At 48.3% G+C, this 25,681-nt stretch overlaps 1 protein-coding gene across 1 annotated transcript in view; it reads left to right on the plus strand.

Moving 5' to 3' along the window:
• MMS19 (MMS19 cytosolic iron-sulfur assembly component) overlaps window positions 1-25,681 on the plus strand; it is a 479,913-nt gene that overhangs the window by 286,932 nt on the left and 167,300 nt on the right. The window contains exon 18 of the mRNA XM_086922625.1: window positions 1,746-1,901. Coding sequence (XP_086778751.1) covers window positions 1,746-1,901 — 156 coding nt within the window. The remainder of the gene's footprint in view (window positions 1-1,745; window positions 1,902-25,681) is intronic.

Consider the following 25,681-nt stretch of genomic DNA (forward strand, 5'->3'; position numbering starts at 1 on the left):
TATTTCTGTATGCTTTCCCTAATTTACTTTTGGCGTGTCTAGTAATTCTTGTTACTTTGGTTCTTGGACCTCCTAAAACTGGTGGAAGGAAAATAAAAAAACGAGTTTTCTCGTTGCAGTACTTGGGGCCATATGTAATATTATATGGTTTCAAAATACTGGTTGTAGTTTGCGATATTTTCAAGAGTCTCCCAATGTATAACTAGTTCATTTAGTAAAAATCTGAATCATAGTAGGTCTCAATCTGACCTACCTCAAGCATAATAATGAGGTAAGTTGCAAATTCCGACTCACTAAGATTCATTGCCATCGCGGGGATGGTTGCCTTCTGAAGTCGGCAGAGCACCATGTATAATATTGCTGCAAATAAGGCTCCCATTTTTTAAATGCAGTTATTTTTCCTTAAAGGAAAACGGGATGCATTTATAAAGAAAAAAGAGAAGTTTTACAAACTTATTTTTAGGAGTAAGCAGTAGTCACATGGACCACTGCCTACTTGTAATAAGTTTTCTACCAATATTCAGAAAGAGAAGGGGGTCCTTTGGAGCTCCTTTTCTTTTGGTGAATGGATTACCATTATCTTTGTGCAGTTGGTAAAATATTTGTTTTGTGACCAGATTTTGATTGCAGAACATTAATACATACCTGAAGGAATAGGTATTTGGAAGGGACACCCTACACACACACCCCTTACAAATACAGATTCGGTATGGTTTCCTAAACCCATGTAACTATTTGAAAAACCTCTTCCAAATCATTAAATGGGCTAAGTACATTTGAGAAAAGGTTCAGTACATTTGAAAAAAGGGTTTTAGCATTTGCAAACCCTCTGATTTACTGAATCATAGGGATATACTACCTAAACGGGACCAAAATGTCAATGGATTAGATCATTGAAGGGGTTGATCTATTAATGTGAATACCTCTTTTGGGCATCCTTCTGAAAGCATCTGTAGCAACCTCTTGTATGTCCCCTCAATGAGATATCCACCTTTTTGTGTTATACTGTTGTCAATGTTTACTACATATCTTATTTCCTTTATAAAATGGTTGATATTCAGGTGGGGGCCAGAGAGGGTTATTAGAGCAAAGTAAAAATTATATATTTTGTACAATAAATGGAAAAAAAATTTGTATTTTGCTCTCTATTTCTTCTACATCTCTCATGATTTGAATGTATGTATTGAGAGCATTTGATATTTTTTCTATTAATACATTAATATGGGTACATATTACTGATTAATTGCCCAAGGCGCGCTTTCTTTGTGTTCTTATATTGGTTACCGCACCCCATGTTGTCAGTGCCTGGTACACCCTACAGTTTTTTTCAGTTGTTAATGCTTAATCAGTATACATCAGATGCATATACCTACTTTGGTGTTAATACATCTCCAAGGAATTTCAGGCCTGAGGACACCAGTTTATGTATTCAAGTCTCCTGCACAATAAATTACTTACATTTTCTGATTGCACATGTGTGTTGTATTTTTAAGGCTAAGTAATGATGGCAGATATGGTTACTCACACGTTCTGAATGAATGCAGTGTTCCCTTATTACCGGCGAGATGTTACTTTCGGTGTTGCAATAAGAATGCACGTTGTTACATGGCTGTTGGTTTTTAGTTTCTGGAAGTGTGCTTGCTATAAGACCTCTTTTATCACGGCCTATGTGTTGCACTTCTTTGCAGTTGTTCACTGTTTGCTGCCTATCAAATAATTAAAACGAGTGTTTCCTATGCCTGCAGAAACAATGGAGACTTGCCAGAATGAAGACTCTGCACCATTTCAGCATTCTTTGAGGCAGCGCCGTCTTGAAGCACTTTCTGGTGTATCCACACACCCCAGTATTGTGAAAGAAACTGTGCCTGTCCTACTGCGCTACATGCACGCCACACACAATGGTATGTGTGAAATAATTTGGAGTACCTGTTATGCTAGGAAAATACAGCAACAGTTTTGGTCATTGCAGAAAACTGCTTTCTTAATAACTTTGATTGTGGGGCAGGTTCCAGTGGGATTTTTGTAGAGCGAATCAGCTTGGGGGTAAATGTTTCTAAAACCAAGAAGATTCCCCTCAGGACGGATTCATATTTAGCACAATATATTCTGTCACGTTTGAAAATATAAAGAGTCAAGACTTTTGTTCTCTTTGGAACTAAGGTGGTTGCATCAGGCTTGTTCAATTGTCATATTGATATGACTAAGATGGCACTGAGCTGTGCATTGTCATAGGATTAAACCTAAAACTTTGTTGTGCATGATAGGATAAAAACTTGTTCCAAAGAACCGCCGCGAATATTGGTCATTGGATAAACATGATTAATCCCCAGCAAGCAAAATAACTAAGAAATACACTTGACCATTGTATCATGTTTGATAAATGTTATAGTATATTTTTTTTAATGATGTTCTCATGATTGCCGTATAATGCTCAACAGATGCAGGACTACAACTTAGTAGGCTACATATTACCAACAATGCAGATACAATTATTTCCTTATATGAGATTTGTAGCAATGCATAAACCAAACTAGCATTAAAAATGCAATAGGTCTCACCTTTTATTAAGTTAAAGCCATTTGCTTTGCTATACAATACCATTAACACACCAGTCCACAACGCTGGAAGTGTTTCATGAGTGTCTTTGGGATACTGGTCAATGGCTGAAGAAAAATTCGCTTCAGTTCAACTCAGAGAAAACTGAAATTCTCCATTGTCCAGCGGGGAAGAACGGTTCAAAAGGGGGTGGTGATGGACGGAGCATCTAAATCAATCAAACACTCACACCCAGTCAAAAGATCTGGGTTTAATCCATCACAGTTCGGGCTGGACTGTTCCCATGAGGCACAGGATCAGACTGATTTGCATATAGCCATGTCTGAACTGGGGTGGCAGAGTGGGCTAAAGAACGGTGATGGATTAAACCCAGATCTTTTGACTGGGTGTGAGTGTTTGATTGATTCAGATGCTCCATCCATCACCACCCACTTTTGTACAGCGGGGAAGAACCCCACAGGGCTTCCCATGAATTTCTGGCTGATAGTGCAGTGCACCATTGTAAGCAGATTGGATTATTGCAACGCCTTACTGCTTGACTCCCCGAGATATTTACTGGATAGGCTCCAGAGGATTCAAGCAATAGCAGCAAACTTGCCTTGGGGAAATCAAGGCATGCTTCTACTTCTTTGGCTCTGGCTGAGCTGCACTGGCTCCCGATATTCCAGAGTTCAATTCAAATCCCTGTGTATAGTTTTTAAAGACCTGCATGGACTTGGGCCGATGCTGCTGAGAAGGAAATTTGCGTGGTATTTTCCGATGCGGAGCCTTCGCTATTCTACAGCGCATCTGGTAAAGGTGCCTAGGTACAAAAAATAAAATTAGGCGGTAGAGCTTTTTGTACTGCAGCTGCACAACTGTTGAATAGGCTCCCTCTGAAGCTGAGACAAATGGAGGTCCTCCTCCTGTTCGCAGGGCCGGTCGGTTCACTCACCGCATGGCCCCCGTGTGTGTCCTGGACTTCCCCGCTGCTTCCGCGAGTTCGCCGCTGCTTCTGCTGCCCTGAGTATTTTGTGCATTCTCTGCTCTGTGCCCTGTTAATTCTGCTTGTGCCACTGTTTTAATTACTGTCTTTTTGCCTGTGCCACTGCTTATTTCGAGGCTTGCCCCCTCGCGCACTCTCCCGTGATTGTTTTCCCTCTCTGTGTCCCCCCCGCTCCCCGCCGCTGCTCCCCTGCGGCCCTGCCCCCTTTTCTCTTCTGTACCCGATCCCGCTCCCCATTCACCGCCCCGCTCCCACCTCCCAGCTGCTCTTCCCTCCCACTTACCTATTTATGGGGGAGACCGCGCGGTGGTGAGCTGTGACCCTTGACCCTGTTCGCAGGGCCGGTCGCTCCACTCACCGCACGGCCCCCCGTGTGTGTCCTGGTCTTCACCGCTGCTGCCGCGAGTTCGCCGCTGCTCCTGCTGCCCTGAGTATTTTGTGCATTCTCTGCTCTGTGCCCTGTTAATTCTGCTTGTGCCACTGTTTTAATTACTGACTTTTTGCCTGTGCCACTGCTTATTTCAAGGCTTGCCCGCTCGCCGCTCTCCCCGTGATTGTTTTCCCGCTCTGTTTCCCCCCGCTCCCCGCCGCTGCTCCCCTGCGGCCCTGCCCCCTTTTCTCTTCTGTACCCGATCCCACTCCCCATTCGCCGCCCCGCTCCCAGCTGCTCCTCCCTCCCACTTCGCCATTTATGGCGGAGACCGCGCGAACGTGCAGCGATCACGCGGAGCGGACGCGCCAAAGGCAAGCCCGTCCGTGCCTGGACCCGCCCAGTGCCAGGACCCCTGGACCTCGTCGGACCCAGACCAACTGACTGACATACAACACCGCCACCCTCAACGCACTCAACACCGGACGCCTTCTATCAAGCCACTCCCAGACGCGCCCAGAGACCCTTCACCTGTCAAGCCTGCAAATTTACCTGCCTCAAACCCCGTCCCCCGCCCCCCAAAGCAAACCGCAACAACAACCTCAAGTGCATCCTCCTCAACACCCGCTCCGTTCACAAGCACGCCATCGAACTCTGGGACCTCCTCGACACAACAACACCAGACGTCGCCTTCCTCACAGAAACCTGGATGAACGCCTCCTCAGCCCCAGACATCGCCATCGCCATAGCCATCCCGGACGGCTACAAAATCACCGGAAGGACCGCGTCAACAAAACAGCATGAGGGGTCGCCATCATCTACAGGAACACCATCAGCATCACGACCAACGCCGAAGACACCATCTCATCTGCCGAACACCTACATTTCCAGATCCACACCGACCCCCAGACCACCCTCAGAGGAACACTCATCTATACACCCCCGGACCCACGCACACAATTCAGCGAAACCATCGCCGACGCCATCAGTCCGCACGCCCTAGCCTCACCAGAGTACATCCTCCTAGGATCCTTAACTTTCACCTGGAGAACAACAACAACGACAACACCACCATCACCCTGCTCGACAATCTCGCCAACCTTGGACTCAAGCAACTGGTGGACACCCCCACCCACCTTGCTGGCCACACCCTCGACGCCATCTTCTCCGCCAGTAACCACGTCGCCTTCAACCACTCCACAGGACTACACTGGACCGACCACAGCTGCTTACATTTCACATTCAAGAAGACTACATCTCACCACCACACGCATCGGATCCCCCGCAGATGCTGGAGCAAAGTCACCACTGACCAGCTTACCACGTCACTGAGCCAGAACCCACCTGCCGACACCAACATACCAGACACCAACGACGCAGCCCACAACTTCGCACAGTGGATCACCATTTGCGCCGACGACCTCGCTCCATTGAAAAACCCTCACAGCAAGACCACCCCCACAAAACCCTCATGGTTCACAGACTCCCTCAAAACCGCAAAGAGAACCTGCCGAACACTCAAAGACCTTGCGCCAAGAAAGAACAACAGAAAACATGACAGCCCTCAAAGCTGCCACCCGCGAATACCACCAGCAGATCCGGGCCACCAAGAGAACATCGTTCAAAGAGCGACTGGACAACAACACCCATAACAGCAAGGAACTCTTCAGCATCGTCAAAGAGCTCTCCAACCCCAACGCCAGCAACAATGACATCACCCCTTCGCAAGACCTCTGCAACTCCCTCGCCACGTTCTTCCACCGCAAAATTGCAGACATACACGACAGCTTCGGACCCCAAACTCCACCTCAGGACACCAAACCAACGACCCCCAGCAACACCATCAACTCCTGGACCCCCATCAGCAATGATGACACCACCCACATCATGAGTACCATCCACTCCAGCTCGCCCTCCGACCAATGCCCCCACCACATCTTCAACAAAGCCGGCACCACCATCGCACCCCACCTGCGGAACGTCATAAACAGCTCCTACACGTCAGCGACCTTCCCTGAAAGCTGAAAACACACAGAGCTCAACGCCCTCCTGAAGAAACCCACAGCAGACCCCAAGGACCTCAAGAACTTCTGTCCCATCTCTCTTCTCCCTTTCCCGGCTAAAGTCATTGAGAAGACCGTCAACAAACAGCTGACTGCTTTCCTCAATGACAACAACTCGCTTAACCCTTCCCAGTCTGAATTCCGAGCCAACCACAGCACCGAGACCGCCCTCATCACAGCCACAGACATCAGAACTCTGATAGACAACGGGGAAACTGCTGCCCTCATCCTCCTGGACCTCTCAGCAGCCTTCGACACCGTACGCCACCGCACACTAATACAGCGCCTCAGCAACACTGGAATCCAAGGAAAGGCCCTGGAATGGATTATCTCGTTCCTCTCTGGAAGAACCCAGAGAGTTCGCCCCCCCCCCCCTTTCCGATCTGCGGCGTTCCTCAAGGATCCTCACTCAGCCCAACACTCTTCAATATCTACATGAGCCCCCTCGCCACCATCGCATGAAAACACAACGTCAACATCATCTCCTACGCTGACGACACCCAGCTGATACTATCCCTCACCAAGGACCCAGCCACCGCCAAAACCACCTTCCAGGAAGGGATGAAAGAAGTAACAGACTGGATGAAGCACAACTGTCTCAAGCTTAACTCAGACAAGACAGAAGTCTTCCTCCTCGGACAATCCCCATCTGCCTGGGATAACTCTTGGTGGCCCTCGGCGCTGGGAACCGCACCGACACCCACGGACCATGCACGCAACCTGGGTTTTATCCTGGACTCCTCCCTCACGATGACCAAACAAGTCAACGCCGTCTCATCCTCATGCTTCAACACCTTGAGAATGCTTCGAAAGATCTTCCAGTGGATTCCCACAGAAACCAGAAGAACAGTCACCCATGCCCTCGTCATCAGCCGACTGGACTCAGGAAACGCCCTATACGCAGGAACCACCGCCAAACTCCAGACTAGGCTCCAGCTCATACAAAACACCGCCGCACGACTCATCCTCGACATCCCTCGCCACAGCCACATAACCACCCACCTGAGAAACCTCCACTGGCTCCCGTCAACAAAAGGATCACGTTCAGACTTCTCACCCACGCACACAAAGCGCTCCACAACATGGGGCCCGACTACCTCAACAGCCGACTCTCGTTCTACGCCCCCACCCGCCAGCTTCGCTCCAATAGCCTCTCCCTCGCCATCGTCCCACGAATTCGCAGAACCACCTCCGAAGGAAGATCATACTCCTACCTGGCAGGGAAGACCTGGAACTCCCTCCCCACTCACCTACAACTGACCCAGGACCATCTCAGCTTCAGGAAGCACCTCAAGACCTGGCTCTTCGAGCAGTAGCAGCACCTGCGCTCTATAAATGCTTTGATTGATTGAGGAAGAGATTAAAAACTTGCCTCTTTCCTAGCTCTTAACTGATCACTTTGCGTCTCCCGGAACACAAGTCTGATTGTTACACTGTTGGTTCAGCGCCAGGATGCCTGTTAGGTGATAGAGCTTAAATATAATGAATAAATAAAAATTAGCAAAGCAAATGGCTTTAACTTAATCAAACGCAAGATGTATTGCATTTTCAATGCGTGGTATAAGAAGGTTTTGGGGTTGCTATGGGCCAGTCTGTGAAGCACCTGTAAACAGTGCCAGCCAGTGGGAATTTTGTGGGGTTCGTCTGTGAGGTAGTATGAGGTTTGTAGGGTTTGTGTATGAGGGTGTGTGTGTGGGGTTCGTGTGTGCGGGAGTGTGATGTTTGTGGGGTTCGTGTATGAGGGAGTGCGATGTTTGTGGGGTTCATGTGTGAGGGAGTACTATGTTTGTGGGGTTCGTGTGTGAGGGAGTGCGATGTTTGTGGGGTTTGTGTGTGAGCGAGTGATATTTATGCGTGACTGGTGTATATAACGGGGATACTTGTGTGCAGGAAAGTGAGTAGTGTTATGGGAGAGAGAGAGAGAGAGAGAGAGACCGTGTTTTTGTGTTTGTGAGAGGGGGAGTGTGTGTGTGTGTATGTGTGTGTGTGTGTGTGTGTGTGTGTGTGTGTGTGTGTGTGTGTGTGAGAAAGAGAGGAGTGTGGGTGGAGAGAGACGGAGGGAGAGGGAACGTAAAGGAGATAGGGGAGAAGCGAGAGCGCCCTGTTGAAAGGAGGAGCCACGCAGGTTAAATGCTGGCAGCAGGCCCCGGGCCGCTCACCTGCATCTGAACGAGGATCTGAGACCGTGGCAGAGTGCCCATGGGGTGATGTGTCCCTCAACATCTCGCTCTCTGCTCTGTCTGTCTGTCCAACTAGCTGCCCAGACAGGCTGGCAAGTGGAGAGTGAAGCAGACAGCCAGGACAGAGCGACGTGCGGACAGACAGACACAGATAGAGCGCACAGTCACACCCCTGGCACTGTGCTCCCCCCCGCCCCTCCCTCTTGCTCCAGACACTCGTTAGCATCAGATGTCGCCCTCGGTAATCAGAAGGCAGGAATGAGGGCCTGGGACCAGAAGGAGCCTTTGAGGTGCCGCAGAAAACACGCTGCACTGTGAGAACTTGGGGACTTATCCTACAGTGGAGTCAGGACTTGTAGAGAGGAGGCTCACACCTGGTGGAGGGGGGTGGGGGGGGGTCATAGTGGTAAAGTCAGACCTGCTGGCCCTGCTGGGAGGGAGGGAGGGGGGTGTGTGTCATAGCTAGTGGTGAGGTCATTGCTAGCGGAAGTGAGGTCAGACCTGTAGGAGGAGATGGGGGGGGTCAGAGCTGGTTGTGAGGTCAGTGCTAACGGAAGAGATGTCAGACCTGGTGGAGGGGGAGTCAGAGCTAGTGGTGATCGCCCATGTAAATAAGGCAGAGATACATTGCCCTCCCTGACATATGTACCAGCCCTTGCAACAGTGCTCGAAAGAGTCTGTCCCAGCTATCCTGGCCTTTCGCTGGCATTAAGGAGCCTTCGACTCTGTCCCAGCTCTTCTGGCCTTTTGGTGGCACCGGTCTGACACAGCCTGTTTCCCAGAGAGGCACAGAGGTGCCCCCATGGCCTGCCCTAAATCCGATTGTCCGAGAAGTGCCTTGGGCGGAAAGAGAATTTGGTGTTTCTTGCTGAGTGGTGGGGGGTTTGGGGGATTGAGGAGGGGTGTCGTATCGGTATGAGGAAGATAGGAGGAGGGCAGGGTGTGATGGGGTGCTAACAATTACGCTGAGGCAGATTAAGGACTAATTAAAAAGTCTTTAACAGGACTAGATTGAGACGAAAAGGGTTGGACACGGTTTCCTGACATTAAGTTAGGCTGCTCCATGCGGCGCCCCGGGCCTGGGCCTAGTCTCAGCTCGCCCAGGGCCCGCCCCGGCTGGCCCAGCCCTCGCAGCATTTCCGAGGACTCGTCTAACATGAGTGGCCCTCTCCCAGTCCTACCAGCCTTTCAGAGGTGTGGGCCTGCCACGTTTCCCTATAGTCCAGCAGCCCTGCAGGTTTCCCTCACCAGGCACCAGCCCGCCCTACTCCCTTGCTCGGACCTTGATTGGCAGCAGAGGCCTGACACCTGTTCCGGCCCATAAAAAGCCCGCTGAAGAGGTCCATTAAAAGCTTCCATTCCGACGCTTTTTGGGCCGATTCCTGTGAGCTGTTTTTTCTACTTAAAAACACATTAATCTGCCGGACAGAGGGTGTGAACGCGCCCTACCTTCAGACGTCCTGCTCGGGGGCTGCTGTCTGGGTCTGCGGACCAATCCGTCCTCGCGGGAGGGAGAGTGTGAGTGAGGCGTCTGGGGGGGCACTCCGACCCTCAGTCTGGCGCCCTTCGCTCTCTGGGGGTGCGCAGGCGGCCGTGAATGGCAGCTTGCCTTTATGTGCAGAGGAGAAGAGGTGCCAGGCCCTCTCGGAGGAGCCAAGAATTCTAACCAGCAGTATTAGCAGTACAATCTGGGCACGCCTGTCTAAGAAAAAAGTCTCTGTTGCTAATGTGCCTGCTGCAAAGTACTGACTGCAGAGCTCAGATCTGAAGCCTCGCAAAATTCAGCATTCTAGAGCATTCTGTGTTGACAGAGCAGACCGCATTAAGCTGGGCAAACGAAAGGCTGATTTTATTTTAAAGTATGTGGTGATGGCAAAACGGCCGGAGCAAGAGGCAGCAGGGCGAGAGGAGGGGGCGAGTGCTAGATAAAAAAGTGCTTGCCATGACATATACTTTTCTGTTTTTCTGCCATCCCACTTGGACTGCCTCGCCTGCTTTCCTTCTGAAGTAAAAGGTTTATTATCTTTATGGGGCCATGTGTTTGGCCCCATAAAAATGAGAAACCTTTAACTTAAGAAGGAAAGCAGGCGAGGCACTCCAAGTGGGACGGCAGAAAGAGAGAAAAGTCCACGTTACCAAGAGCTCTTTCCCAGTGGCTGGCCACCGTTTAGCATAAACGGGGAAGCCGTTTAGCCAATTGGAAAGAGGGGTGGGGCTTAAAGCCTGATACATGAAAGCCCTCAAAAACATAAAATGTCGCCAGCGAGACTGCGCATGCGCAGCCCACGCAGGAGAGACCTAAAAAGAGCAAGTAAAAAACTGATTTCGTAGGAAAAGAGGTCACTGATTGCCATAGAAAAAGGATAGCTAAAGTGTCAGGGCTTTATAAACATGGTGTTCTCAGATTATAACTCCACAGTGCAAGCAGAGTATAAATCATTTATATATGTGAATCGATTTTAGAGGGAACAGAAAATGATGTATACCATGTTGTATCTTACATAGTCATAAAGCCCAGTTGTAATCCCATTTCTTTTGATACTCATGAGCATCCAGGTGACTTCATTCAACACAATTTTTCCTCTATCAGATTTCTTTGTCATCTTGCTCCTGACAAAATTCAGAGGAAGGGTAGAGGATTAGTCAGATGTGTATTTTGGGTGCAAAAGATATTGGTGCTAGGTGCAATTGTTCTTTTGTCTGGCTCCTTAGAATTGTTTTCTGACTTTGACTGGTATTGGCTGTTGTATAGTTTTGGAATCTACTAGCCTCTGTATGTATTTTTATTGTTGCAGTTTTATTGTTTGGAAGGGATGGTTGGGCTGTGCGTCAGGTAGAATGTAATACAATACAGGGTGTAGTGTCAGCGAGGGTGTTGGGAGCGGTAGGAGACTGTACTCACAGATGTTGAAAAGATGTTGACTTTGGGCTGACTCCCCCATCTTCCTCAGCCGAGTACATTGATCTAAACCATTGTGGAACACCTTTCAGGAGATATTTGACAAACTTGGTGAAATTAGGAATAGGGTTGTACAGGATTACAGTGGCAGGAGCTTTCAACCCCATGTTCATGGTTGGTTGATGTACATGGTTAGAGGGTGGAGATTTTTTTCTTCTGTAAATGTGGCAGTCTTACAAGAGTTAAAAAACGAGAGAGAGAGCTAGGATGTGTGGACAGCCGTCTTTGTCCCAAAAATCGACAATAAACCAACTAAGACGGGCACTTTTAGAAGACTGTTTGTCACGGAAATGTCTGGCACCTCTTTGGTTTTTTAAGAAAACCCTCACACACCAACCTGGTTGGTGTCATGCTTCATCATCGGGTCCCAGCTGAGTAGCCGAATGCTACCCAGCTGTGCTACGACACCTGTTTACAGTGGAGCAGTTTTTGAGGTGTTAGTGAATGTGATGAAGTGAAAGTGAATGTTAAAAATATCTCCGGATACTACCTGTTGAGTTTATTCTTGGTGATCCTGGGTATATTTAAAAACTAGAGAGTGGATAAAGGATACTATGTGTAGCCGTATATTTATCCACTGATGGTCAATATGTTTCAGTCCACTAAAAAAATATGCGGGACTTTCGTCAGGACCTCTCAAATAACGTGTTCTAAAGTGCAAGTGAGTGGTAAAAAATCACCACATGTGAGGCATTTTTAGGGCTCACGCTAAGGAACACTATATATGCAAAAAGTAGAAGGACTGACCGTAATGTGGGTCCTTTCATAAGCTGATACCTGTAAAGGAAAGGACAACAGACAAGACATTGATATAACGTACACTTCGTTATGTGCATGGAAACAAGTAGACTGAGTTAGCACGCAGTGTCAGACATTCATGTGGTCACCATTTATACATATGTCATGCATCCATATGTCATGAACAAAATGGTGGTCATGCCGTTTTGTACCGTGAAACTAATCAGGCGCATTAATGCCTTAATCGTTAGCATGCGTGTACAATGTGTACCTGTGGTAATAACAATTCATAAAAGTGTCAGGCTATGCCGCGCCGTAAACTTGATTTTATATTTAACAGTGCTTGATAAGCTAGGCAATTGTTAGACACAGTTACTTTAATCAGTTTTTAGGCTCGTGTATCTGCTCCTGGGAGGATGGTGGGGAGCCATTACATCACCAACTCTGGCGACGGGTTCGCAGAGAAAAGAAAACAGTGACCTGGCTTATTGGAGGGCATGAAAATAACGTAAAAACCTGGCGCGTAGAGTGGCGTCGGTAACGTCCATAGTGGACTAGTCTTACTTGTAGGCGTGGTCTCTCCCGCCGAATACCTATTTGGTTCTCCCGGGTCAGGCTGGCTGGCGGGAGGCCGGTGTTCATGGATGTTTAAATGAATGGGACGGTAGAACGCGCCATTACGTGCTTGACGTGTGACGTCACGGACGTTCTAGACGGCGTAAAGACTAGAACGCTGCAGAAATGCAGTGGTGTCCAGCCAATGGCGGCCAAAGCGGGTCGCTTTCCATATATATGGAACGCTTACTTGTAAAGCGCTATCATAATGAAAAGGGGGTGGGTGTTTACAGGTGGTTGCGGAAACAATACTCATTTTGATAATAAAATGAAAAAGATAAATAAAGTATTTTTTATATTAGCACACATGAAGCGCATCTCTATGGGAAGGTGTTAAGCGACCTAATACTGCCAGCAGATGCCTGGTAGGGTAATATTAATATAAGCAACAAGGAGCATAGAGGGAAAAATAGAAACCAAGGTCGCCCTCCACTCATATAATCATCAAAAACAACTTGACCCGGTTCTTTGTGGCAATTATTTTTAAACTTAAACGTGGACTACATATTACAATAATTTTTGTATAACCACATTTTTCCCTGTGTAATTGGGGTAGCAAATCACACGTTTTTCTTGCCTGTTCAATAAAAAGTCTTCATCCCAAAGAAACAAAAGACAATCTTTCTGAATACTCAACCAGGCCGGAACCGACAAACGTTGAGTACATTCAGTTCACAGCACTCCAAATGTAACAAGTGAAAAAAATGTGTGCGGGAGAAATGACCCCTCACGGGCGAACCACCATCGGGATACCTGTCAGGTACTCATCAGGAAAGCCCATTGTTATCATCATCGGCGGTCATGACTCCCAAAATAAATGTGTACAAAAGAAAACGTGCAGTGAAAGAGTGCAAAATCTCAAAAGGTGAATTAAAATTGATAGGTACACACGTTACTGCTACTTTTATTTCTAACTTCGTGGAACCTATCAAGTTTAAAAAGCAAGGCTGGCTGCTACACATGCATACCATTACCATAAGCCAACATGTTTCATTGCCCGAAACACTTTAGGCAATTTCTTGAGGGCCAAGAATTTTCGCCACTGCATCGGAGTTAGACACACCATTCATTTAGACCTCACTCAGCCACGGCGTCTCCTACCGGCTGTAAGGTCTAATTAAAAAGCAAGAAGCCCCTCATGTGAGTCTCCTTCTCAGAATCAGCTCTCTTTTGTTCAGTCGGTATCTGAATCGATCGGAGCCTCACAGAGATGGTTGTCTCCACCTCTTTGTTTGGGATGAAGACTTTTTATTGAATAGGCACGAAAAACGTGTGACTTGCTACCCCAATTATACAGGGGAGAAATTTGATTATACAAAAATTATTGTAATATGTAGTCCACGTTTAAGTTTAAAAATAATTACCACAAAGAACCGGGTCAAGTTGTTTTTGATGAGGGTAATATTAATGTCAAGATGAAAGTCAGCACAAATGCACAGATATCAGTCAGTCAAAACAGCTTTATTATCGGTTAAAAACCATAAAAGCACATGTACACAAATTTAGTTAAGAAAAATTTCAACACATAATATAAAAAATATTCAAGAGCCCAAATTCATGTGGTATTAAAAAAAAGCACAATGTTAAAAACAAAATGGGCACTATACAAGTTAAAAAGAGAAAAAAATGATGGACATTCCCTGCGCTAGATTTTGTTTGTGGAGCTCGGATGCTCATTACACAGATATGTGGACACACACGAACACTAGTTTTAACAATATTTCATTTTAAGTTTGGCACCTCTCGAGCACCACATGGACAGGAGGAATCTAGCTGTTGCAAACACTATCAAGGGGGTGTTGTTGTATTTTAAAATCCTGAATACCTCCCTATAATCCCTAAGACCCCTAGACCTACACACCTGAATGATCCATTTAGCTCTAGCCCTGGAGTAAGAGGGGCAGAAGAGCAGAACGTGCAGATCTGTCTCAACGCTGGCCTCACATCCTGGGCAAGAGCTCAAAGACTGAGGCGCATTGGACCACTGGTGTGTTACAGCCCTTAGGGGCAGTGTTCCATGTCTGAACTGGGCATATCATTTTTTAGCCAGTAGGGGCTGTATATCGTCCAAGAACTTCTCGTAGAATGTGTTGGACCCGGCCCTTTGGGCAGGTTCACCCCGAGACTTTTTGCTTTTTCCTAGCCTGTTTCGGTGACCTTGTGTTTGTGATTTTAGGCCTCTGCGCACTTTTTCACTGTGGTACAGTGTAAAGTGCTTGAGCTCTCTGTGTATGTGTGGTGAGTGACCTGCCCTCCCATAGGAATGAATGGGGAATATGTATGCCCATGGTAGTTCCTGATGTGTGGGGAGTGCAGGGGCGAGTTTGATATGTGCGAACTCGTGAGATTGAATGCTGCGTAATGGTATATATGGCATGAGTGTGGCTAGTCTAGAAGTGCCACTTTTAGAAGTTGGCATATTTGTGTAATTTGTGTCTGGCGTGTGATTGGCTGGTGAGCCTGGTCCAGGAGTGCCTGGACCTGCTTGTGGATTGACTGTCTGGTTTGAGGGTGACAGGGGCTGGAGAGCCCAGGAGGTTGTCTGAGTCAGCCCATGGATGAAAGGCAGCATCTGCTGCTAGGGAAGTGGGAGGAGATGGCACCTGATAGTGACGGGCTGTGCCTGCCTGACCACAATGCTGGCTCCACCCTCCCGCTGGGCGACTGTCACCTCTGTCCCTGATACTGAAGGGACTTCCCTATAACCAGTTTTAGCTGGTTCTCACACTGCCTGCACAGAGACTTTTCCCTGTATAAGAAGGGGCTGTGTCCCCTTCCAATTTGTTCTTGTTTCTGGACTTGAATCTGCCAGGGGCGTGCTGCTGCTTGGGCTCAGGGGAATCCCTGGGCCCAGCCCAGCCCCTGGACACCTGATGGACATTTCCTGGACTCCTGAATGGACTTTTGGTGACTTTCTCTTGCCCTGGCACCTGGGAGCGCTTTCCTAGCTCTTAATAGCGCTTTGCTCTGCTTCTAGCGCTTGGAAGCGCTTTTGTGACTGTCGTAGTGCTGGGGAGCGCTTCATCTGCCTTTGGCGCTTAGGAGCGCATCATTCGTGCTAGCGAGTGCCCACCTCGCTTATTTGCTATTTTTTTACTCGAGGGAGCCCACTCCTCGGTTAATTTAGTCCCAGCCTACAAGTGCAGAGGAAGGGCCACCGCTCTGCCCTCGGGGACCCGGAAGTTGTTGGCCGGCCAATCCTGGCGCGGCTGGCCGGAAGTCCCGCCCCTGCCCGGGGACGCGTGGAGCCCCGGAGGAGAAGTGCTGGCTGGTGCGGGGCTCCCATGGTCTGGAGGGAGCCCCGAGAGACGGTGGAGCAGTGCGGTGGGGGCGCGGGCACATTGTCGGTGCCCGCCGCAAGTCCGAGCTGCCGCAAGTCCGAGCTGCCGTGTGTGAGGAGCCCGGGGGAAGCCTGCTGGTGGTTCGTTGCCGGTCTCCCGTGTGGAGAGGGAGACCGGAAATGCTGGGGAAGCCGCCCCGAGTGGAGGAGTAAGTTCGGTGCGGCTCCCGAGGTAAAGGGAGAGCCCCGCTGGTGCCGCACTGCTCGCCAGAAGCGCTGACGCCGCTGCGAAAGAGGAGAGCCTCCCTTGCCAGAGCCAGTGAGTAGGGCTCCGTGGGGGAGGCGACGGATGTGGTGCCAGTGAGGGCACCAAGCCAAGAGCGGCCCCGTGTGCTGAGTGGGCCGCTCCTACCATTGGGGCATTTGGTGACTTCGAGTCCTCAGTGAAGGACTCCAATGAGGGGCAGAAGAGAAGGGAGGGGCGCCGGGACACATTGTCGGTGTCCGCCCCCCCCCCCAGTAGCGCGAGCTCGCGCTTATTGTCAGAATGAAGCCACGAAGGCTTCAAGGGCGGCCCCGGTTGGCAGTGGGTCGCCCCAACGTGGAGGTAGAGCCCAGAGAGGCTCTGGGGGCATGCTTTGTTCTTTGGAGCCCCGAGAGGCTCCCGCCCCAATTTTGATTTACGAGCCCAGCGGGGCTTGAGGGGCCATTGGGTGTGGGGCCTGAGGGCTCGAGGGGCCTATAATTGTTTAATAGCCTGTGTGGCTCCAAGTGCGCAGTTCAGAGCCTGTGTGGCTCCAGCAGTGGCGCAGTTTGCGCCTAAGGGTTAGTGAGAGCCCTGCCGCAGTTTTTGAGTCACAGCTGCCCAGCAATTAGTGGGCAGCTGCACCGTTTAGGTCTTGTGATTGTCCCAGGTGCCCAGCAAGTAGTGGGCACCTGCTACGTTTAGGCTTGAGCTTGAACTGGCGCTGCGTGGCAGCGCGCCCTGACTTTTGGACACAGGGCGTCTGAGCCCCAACAAGGCCAGTTGGCCTAGGGACTGCCACAGGTGGTGGCTTATGTAAGTTTTGCGCAAGTGTATGGTTATTGCACCTCTGAATGTGTTTTCTTGCATCATGTGTTATTCCTGCACCTCTGAATGTTTTAGGCATCATATGTCTGCTTGCGCTGCACCCCTGAATGTATTTTATTGCATCATGTGCTCTGTTCTGAACACCGCTGAATGTGTAGGTTTATGCATCATGTGTTTCCCTTGTCTTACACCTCTGAATGTTTTTATGCATCATGTGTTTCTCTTTACTACTCCTCTGAATGTATATTTATGCATCATGGGTAATGTGTTCTTTCCTAGACCCCTAAACGCTGTGTGATACTTAGGTGGTTGTCCTTACACCTCTGAATGTTTTAGGCATCATGTGTTTCTCTTTACTACTCCTCTGAATGTGTTTCATGCATCATGGGTAATGTGTTCCTGTTTATACCCCTAAATGTGTTTTTAGGTGGTTGTTCTTTTTAGTACAGGTGGTCCTAGTGAGGTCCTGGTACCTGTTCCCAGTAGTTACTGGATGTGATTTATAACTGTTATTTTGTGCTATACTTATTCTAAGTTCTAGAAGTGATTTTATATCCTATATTCTATTTCCAAAAGTGTTGATTCTGACAGTGGCCCATGTGGCCCTGTCCTGTACATAATCCCTTGTGAATATTGCCCGTGCCAGTTGGCACCATGTATTTTGTGCGATACTATCTGATGCGTTTTTACAATACAAAAGTTATTTTATAAATAACCTTGTGTGGAGTTCCTTTTGTGGTGTGCCTAGTATGTTGTTGCTGTTGTGTGCTGGCGCAAATGCTTTACACATTGCCTCCGAGTTTAGTCTTACTGCTCGTGCCAAGCTACCAGGGGGTGAGCAGGGGTTATCTTGGCGTGTGACTCCCTTGCCCTGACTAGAATGGTGGTTTCTGCCTGGCTTTGGCGTCAGCCTTAGCCTACCAGAAATAGCCAGTTCTAACAGTATGGAATAACCTTAATATCTAAGAAGGTATTAGTTAGCCTGCCCAAAGCGGGGTTTGCTAGCATGGTTACCTTTTGATATTCCTTAAGTTGCAAACTAATTGCACTCTTAGAGATCGAGGGGCAGGCTTCCTCAGGTAGAGACCACAGATCATCCCTGCCAAGTGCAAAGCAAAGCTGTTTGATATATTTCATCCAGGGGATTCTTCCCACTCCCACTCTGGACAGAAGGTCCCTTAGGTCCTCCCTGTAGCTCGAGAGCTCAGGGATTGACCATAGTCGCCTCCAGTACAGTAGGGGGTGATTGGAAATAAGCTCCTGGATAGGGAGCAAACCTAGGTCCAAGCGTAGGGGGGGGTCAAAGGGGTACTTTTGGGTAGTTTCAAAAGGCGCCTATTAAAGCTGTTCTCAGTAAGGGTTACAGGAGTTGCACAGTGGTGGACCCACAAATCTGCGCCATATAGTGCGCCTCCTCTCACTTGGGCTTTATATATCTCCACAGGCGGTCCCAGTGGTTTACAGGAACTCTCATTATAAACCTTCAGGATCCCGCCTGTGGATTGGGCCACCTTCAGGTTCGCCTTCGCCATATGGGCCCCCCAATCCATTTTGTCATTTAGCGTTATCCCCAGGTAATCAAAAGTTGACACTCGTTCCAACCCCTGCCCATCCAGGTGGGGAAGGGGACAGTTGGATGGTCTGGCGTTGTAGACCATGAATTTAGTTTTGGAGAGGTTAATCTTCAAATTCCTCATACTACAAAAGGAGCAAAACGCCTCCAGTGTTCGCTGAATACCCGTAGAGGATTTTGATAATAAAAGGGTATCCTCAGCGAACATCTGGCTGGTATCTCACGGCCTGCTAGAATAGGTGAATCAAGGTCCCTTGCTCCCAGTAGATGTTCAATCAGCCCATTAAGGAAGAGGGAGAAGAGCGTTGGGGCCAGCACGCACCCCTGCCTTACTCCCTTTTCCATTGGGAACGGAGCCGAAAGTTCCCCATTCCTCCCAAACCTCACCCTAGCGTAGGTACCTTGGTTCAAGCGTTGGAGTAGGTGGCACAAATAAGCCGGCATGCCCATCTCTTGTAATATTACCCAGAGCTTGTCCCGCTGCACCAGGTCAAATGCGGAACGGAGGTCCACAAAGATCAAATACAAACTACCCCCCCTAGAAAAAGTCTTCCAGTAAACCAACTGTAATCTGAACAGTTGGTCGATGGTAGAAACATTCGCTCGAAAGCCCGCTTGCAGGGAGGTTAGGATGTGATGCTCATCCATCCAACTCTGCAACCTTGTTAGTATAAGGCGGGCGAATAGTTTCTGGAGGACGTCAATCGGACTAATGGGGCGGTAGTTCTCCGCGTCTAGGGGGGGAAGCCTTTTTATGAATACGTATAATTTCTACACCTAATCAGGTTTTGGGGATCTCCATGCCCTGTAGAATGGCATTGAAGTATAACCAAAGATAGGGAGCCAAGACCTTCTGTTCGCTGAAATATAGGTCACCAGGGATCCTATCCAGTCCCGGAGCCTTTCCAGTAGTTAAACTTTTTAAGGCCACCTGGATTTCAAGAAGAGTACAGGGTGGGCAATCAGAGCCTAATGTGCTCGGCTGAGGTGAGACAAGAGTGTTCTTTGGTGGGGCTAGATCTTCTACCGCTGTGCTGTCAGTGAGTGAGTAGAGGGGCCTAAAGTGGGTAAGCCAAACCTCTTCACTAAGGTTAGGGGTTATCGATGGTGACCCAGCTCCGGAACTTGATCTGACTAGGTTCCAAAATGCTCTGTAGTCTCTTCCATCCAGGGCTACTTTTAGGCTTTCCCACCTTAAGGCCTCCCACTCTGACCTAGCATCCATGATCAATCTTTTGTAGTTCTTCCTGGCTAATCTAATGCTCGACAGAGACCCAGATTTTGCTTTCTTTATGAGGGTATTTTTTGCCGCCCTACAATTTGCGTTAAACCAATGCGCCTGGACCTTTACCCGAGGCCTCCTGTTGTCAGTTATAAAGAAATACCTCCTAAGTTGGAAAGGAGCTTGTTATGGATATGTTGTAAATCCTGAAAATAGGGCAAATCGTGGTTGGCGCCCACGAGTTCACCTGCCTCTATTAAGGAGCAGGCCCCAAGATCATATATCTCCGCTAGTTTGTCTGGGGCTAACACAACCTTTGCCCACCTGATGCGTCTGCCACTCGCCGCTGTGACTTGATTCAAGTCATTGCTGGGCTCCAGTACCCCCAAGTCATTTCGGTGACCCAAAGTGAAGTTCAATTCGAGTGATAGGAAGTTGTGGTCGTTATCTACCCTTGGGATACTGTGAAGGCGCTCAAATGGGCCCAAATATCCACGTTGACCAAAATATAGTCGATGGATGTACTTTTCCCTGGTCTATTAAATGTACTTTTACCTGGTGCATCGGGAGACAACCTACCATTTTCAGGCCCTGATGGAGTAGGTGACCGTTAGTTTACTAATCTCCAGGGCCAAAGGCAATATACGCTTAGCCGGATTCATGATACATTCCGGAATATGCCAGATAGTCCTCCTCCCCCGTTACAGGTGGGATCCCAGCAAAAGGCTCAAAATGAGAATTAAAGTCTCCCCGATGATTTTGTGGGACGATGGAGGAAACATAAGGAGTTCCTCTAGCGCCGCTAGTTGGGATAGGCCCTGCTGTAGAGGTATGGTACGTAAATATATATTGATCACTACCAACGTCAAACCATCCAGAAATTTAAGTAAGATGCAGAGGATGTCTGGGGAATGAGAGTCTATTAACTTAGACGAACAGCCCAGATGGGAAGCCACCCAGGTACACAGTCCCCCCGAAGGTCTTCCCCTGGGGCCCTGCACTGCCGGTGTGTAGAATGTTGGATAGCCCACCCTGGCAGGGGCTGACACTGACCAGGTTTTCTGGAACCAGCACAAAGCATGCCTATCCACCAACTCTCCCCATTCTGGATCATCCAACTGAGACCCTATCCCTGCTACATTCCACGACCCAATCAACGATCTAGAGGTTTCTACTCGGGACGGACTAGCTGTTGTAGGTTGGGGGACAAGGGGAGGGGGCAAAACTATGTGGGTATGAATGCCCAATTCCCAACCAGCTCCAGTGGGGCTGGTGATCGGTGAAGGGTGGCATCTTAATGTACCATCCGCTTTACTCCCAGTACCCATCTTGGGTGACCCCCCCTCACCACGCTCAGGTCCATCTCCGCCTTAGTCCCAGCTTGGTAAGTTCCCGTAGCATTAGGGCCCGAGAAGGGGGATAGTCAGTTCACGTTGTTCAAGGCCCTGTATCTATTAGCTACAAGAATATTATTTTCTAGGACCTGCCCTCCCTGGGAAAAATACGATAGAACATGGCCACCCTGTGCTTGAGCTTGTGGGTAAAAGTACCCCAGATGTAAAGTGTTGATTGAATCCAGATTAAATAGGCCATCATGAGCCAGGATGTGGTTGACTACTCCTGGGTCCTAAAGGTGATGATTACACAGTCCCCCAGGATGTCCTTAGGTCTGGTCCCTAGCCAACTAACTCTTCGGGCGAATAGAATTTCCCCCTGGCCTGCCCCATAAGGGGTCTGTATTTATTAAGCCAGAAGATAATTTTATTCTTCAGCTCGAGGTATGTTTCTCCTCGCTCTCCTACCAGCTGGGGCACTCCGGCTAGAACCACTACGTAAGGGGCTGCTTCAGGAGGTAACTGGGAGCCGGGGTGGGTTTTGTAGGGTCCCTTCTCAACAATTTTCTTAGTGGGATTGACCTGAACTCTACCCGATTTCGGCCGCTCTTTTTCTGTAGGATTACGAGTAGAAAAAGAGTCACAAAGGGTCAAACTAGTTCTATTTGGGCAACCCTTAGATGTTATTGCTGGGCCAGGCACTAGCATAGCAGTATCAGTTTTCTGCCTGATTGGAAAAACTGAGTCCTAGTCCGTGTTGTCCAGCCGGACACCTTCGCTTGGGTCATGGCTTTTATTAGCCGTCATGATTGTGCCCGATGCCGCTTTCGTGGCAATGTTCCCAGTAGTAGTCGGTGTCTGAACACCGCTCGAGCATTTTTTATTTATCAGAGTAACTAGTTTATCAATCCTACAGGATAACGATTTAAAATCCGAATTGATAAGCTGTTCCATTTGAGCATATAGATCAATCAATAGGTGGGTAGCCCATACAGGAGGTGCCACGTTGGAAAAGGAGGGGCCCGGGGCTGGAAGAGGGGGATCAGGTATAAAATCATTACTCCTAGCAACTTTTTTGGCAGGTTTCCGCTTCTTAGTTCTGGTGTACGTTTTAGGAGCCTTGGTCCCGCGACGGGGGGCTGGAGGCGGGGAATGGTCAATAGAGACACCAACAGCTGGAGCTGGCTGTGCGCATGGTAACTCTTCAAAGGAGGGAATCATTGTAGACGTTAATTCTGGGCAATTACCTATAGCTAGGGAGAAGTCCTCAATAGACAGAGGGGGGGCATGGCAGGGGTAATGGAAAGACGTCTTTCGGTGTTTTCTACAGCCGATGCCACCACCGGTATTGTTTTTGTCAACATTTTATCAATAGCTGTTAAACTCGGCAGTGGTTGGCTCATAGCTGCCTTATGCCTAGTTAAAGGCCGAGATGTTGAAGGGTTTGGTTTGCCCATGCTGATCACTAAACAATCTTAGTAAATAATATTTTCCAGGCACTCAAACTTTAAATCAAAAATAGGATTATAAAAAATGCATAACATTTATAAAAGATAATAAAGCCCAGCAACTGATTTCCAACAACAATACTAAAAGCAAGACGCTGTAAGGTGAAAAGAACTTGACTGAGTGAATTAGTAAAAGTACCACATCAAGGTGAGGATGTCCCAGACGTTCTGATATTGAAGGGATTAGAGGGATGGCCCAGCCCGGCCTCCTGAGGCCCCTGACGGCCACAGACGGTCCCGCCCTTGTCCCATGCTTAACCCGGCGACGCCCGCGCGCGTCCCGGGAACTCCGGCGTCCTTATGAGCGCCACCTGGCGCAAAAACAGCCTTGGAGCGGTGTCCCGCTGCTATGAATTGTGGGAAATGTAGCCTCCCTCCACTCTCCACAGATATAGTTTGATAGAGGTTGATCATGTTAGCCGTTAAGACTATTCCAAGAAATATTGTCATTCAAGCCATGGATATGGGTGGACATATGGTGCACCCATCTTTGTTCTTTATCCAGAAGTTGATGATAGATATTGGGGGTGTTGTTGTCGAGTTGTTCAATTACCACCCATCGCATTTCATTCGGAGTGTGGCATAGTTCCAAAAAAATGACTGGTCATGCGAGATATGTTGCGTTTGCAATGGATGTTACTTCGGTGTTCGCAGATCCTAGTTTTCACTTTGCGACTTGTCATTCCTACATAACGTAAGTTGCACGGGCAAGTTATGAGGTATATGACATTTGATGAATTGCAGCGTGTGGCTGCGAATTTCCCAGGTTTTACCTGGTTCTAGTTTCAGTGTTTTAGTGGAGTGTGTTAAATGACAAACATTACAATCTCCACACAGGTGGTGTCCTGTTACTCCACGTATACCCCACGTATTGAGGATTGTGTTCTCTGGTCGATTTTGTAGTTGAGATCTTGTGTGGACAATGCTATCCTTCAGGCTTTTTCCTCTTTTGTATGAAAATAATTAATTTTCCCACTCTAGCTTTCTGTATTTAGTATTCTCCAGTGTTTTTGTACAATCTTTGCCACCTGGTTTGATACTGGGTTATAGCTCGTCACGCAAGTGAGAGGGACTGCAGTGTCTGTAGTTGTTTTGGGTTCCAACAGTCCGTCGCGATTCTGATTCCGTGCCTGTTTCTTTGCCTTTTTGGTAACTTTTCCAGGGTAACCCCGGTTCCGTAGTTTTGTAGTCAGTTCATCGGCCTGTTCTTTATAGTCTTTCAGGTTGCTGCAATTTCTGCGTAGGTGCAGACATTGTCCATATGGGAGATTTTCCGTTAAGGAACGGGGATGGAATCTAGCGAAATGTAACAGGGAGTTTCTTGCTGTTGGTTTAAAATGAGTCTTAGTTTCTAGTTTGCAATGGGCGTGAGTTTTTTCAAGATCCAGGAATGTCATGGTCCTCTGGCATGTGGTGTGAGTAAAACGCAGGTTAGGGTCACAACTGTTGATCCAGGTAAGGAAAGTTTTTAAAGACCCCTCTGATCCTTCCCATATGAGAAGGACGTCTATGTACCTTTTGTAAAAATGGATGTTAGTTGTCAAAGAGTTATCGGGGGTTAGTAGGAACTTTTGTTCAAAGTTGAAGACTTACAGCCCTGCCACACTAGGGGCAAAAGTGCTCCCCATCGAAGTGCCAAATGTTTGTAAATAGAGTTGCCCCTCAAATTCAAAAAAGTTTTGTTTGAGGGCCAACTCGGCACACTTCATGATGAAAGACTTTGGGGTGTTGTAGGACCAAGTGGTGTTGTCCATTAAGCTTTTCAGGACCTCTAGTGTGTCGTCCTGTGGTAGGCTCGTATAGAGACTTTTTATATCGAGGCTAACAAGAAAACTGGTGTTGGGGTTGAATGTAAGATCTTTAATTTGTCCCAGAAGATCTTAAGTCTCTTTCAGGTAAGTAGAGGTAGCCTGTACCAAAGGTTGAAAAAAGGCATCACAAAATTTAGAGTGGCTCTAAAATAGAGCCTATGCTAGACACTATGGGGCGCCAAGGCGGAGTAATTTTGTTTTTGTGCACCTTGGGGATGGTGTAAAAATAAGGTGTTTTTTTTTTAATATATCTTTTTATTTATTTCAAACAAGAAAGGAAATAGACACATCCGGCGTCATACATTCATAAACAACTAACAGATTGGACAGATACTTTAACAGGATAGATTTGGCGCAGCCGAAGAATCCCTGACGCGCCTGCGTTGGCAGATACAAATTAGCCCCTGCAACAAAACAATCGGAACACAGTTGAAGCATAATCCATCCAATCCCGCCCACACATCTAATCCGGATAATAGAAGAAGCGTGACCACCGGACATTGGAAATTAGAAGATAACAGGATATGTTACCGACAATAACGAGAAGAAAAGACCAAGAAAGATTAAGAAAAGAGAAACAAAGAAAATAATAAGCCCATCCCCCCACCCTGCACCCCTGCATATGGCTGTCGCCTAACCCCAACTAGCAGCGTGCCCGTCGCCCCAACTAACTAAGTTCCAAAGATGGAAGAAGAGAAAGAATGGAGGAGGGCATATCCGTATGGGCTCCCAGCCCCCTTACTTCCCCGCCAGAAACAGGCACCCCTATCGTAAAGATACATGCGTGTCAAAAACCTTAATAGAAGAAAATTAAGGGGCACCGTAATACACCGCCTTGCCTCACGTAAGTCCAACAGTTGCAGGTCGAACACTCATGTAAGCCACTCCAACCGCCCCGGTCAAATTACTCTCAACCTTGACCCGTCCGAGCCATCACGCGAACCCCTCCCAGCAAGACCAATATGCACACAAAGGACTCAGAGGAGAAGGAATTCGTAATAAATCAGTCTGTTACTACTCGTAGTCAGTGAGTCCGCGAGAACTTCAGCCGCACAAAAACGCTTCCTCCTAGATGGATAGTCCCAATGTGTCTTTTCTGGGAATAGTATAATCACCAAGGAGGGAGAAGACGACCACAAGATGGAAGAAGAGTCAACAACAAAAGTCTCCGGGAGGGGAACGTCTTTCAATACATCCAAAGTCAATAGTGATGGAAGGCTTAGCGAGACGCTCACGGCCTAGGGAATAAAGTCCTCCAGAGCACCATCCGAGGGTTTCGACACTTGTTCCCTCACGGGGTCCTCGCCCAGAATCAAAATGGCCGTGGCTTGAATCGCTGCAGGTTGCAGTTGCAACAATGGGGCAGGGTCCGGTTCCACAAACAACATCTCAGATAGGCTTATATCCAGTTTGTG

The sequence above is a fragment of the Lissotriton vulgaris genome, chromosome 5, assembly GCF_964263255.1.
Source record: "Lissotriton vulgaris chromosome 5, aLisVul1.2, whole genome shotgun sequence".
Taxonomy (NCBI): Eukaryota; Metazoa; Chordata; class Amphibia; order Caudata; family Salamandridae; genus Lissotriton; species Lissotriton vulgaris.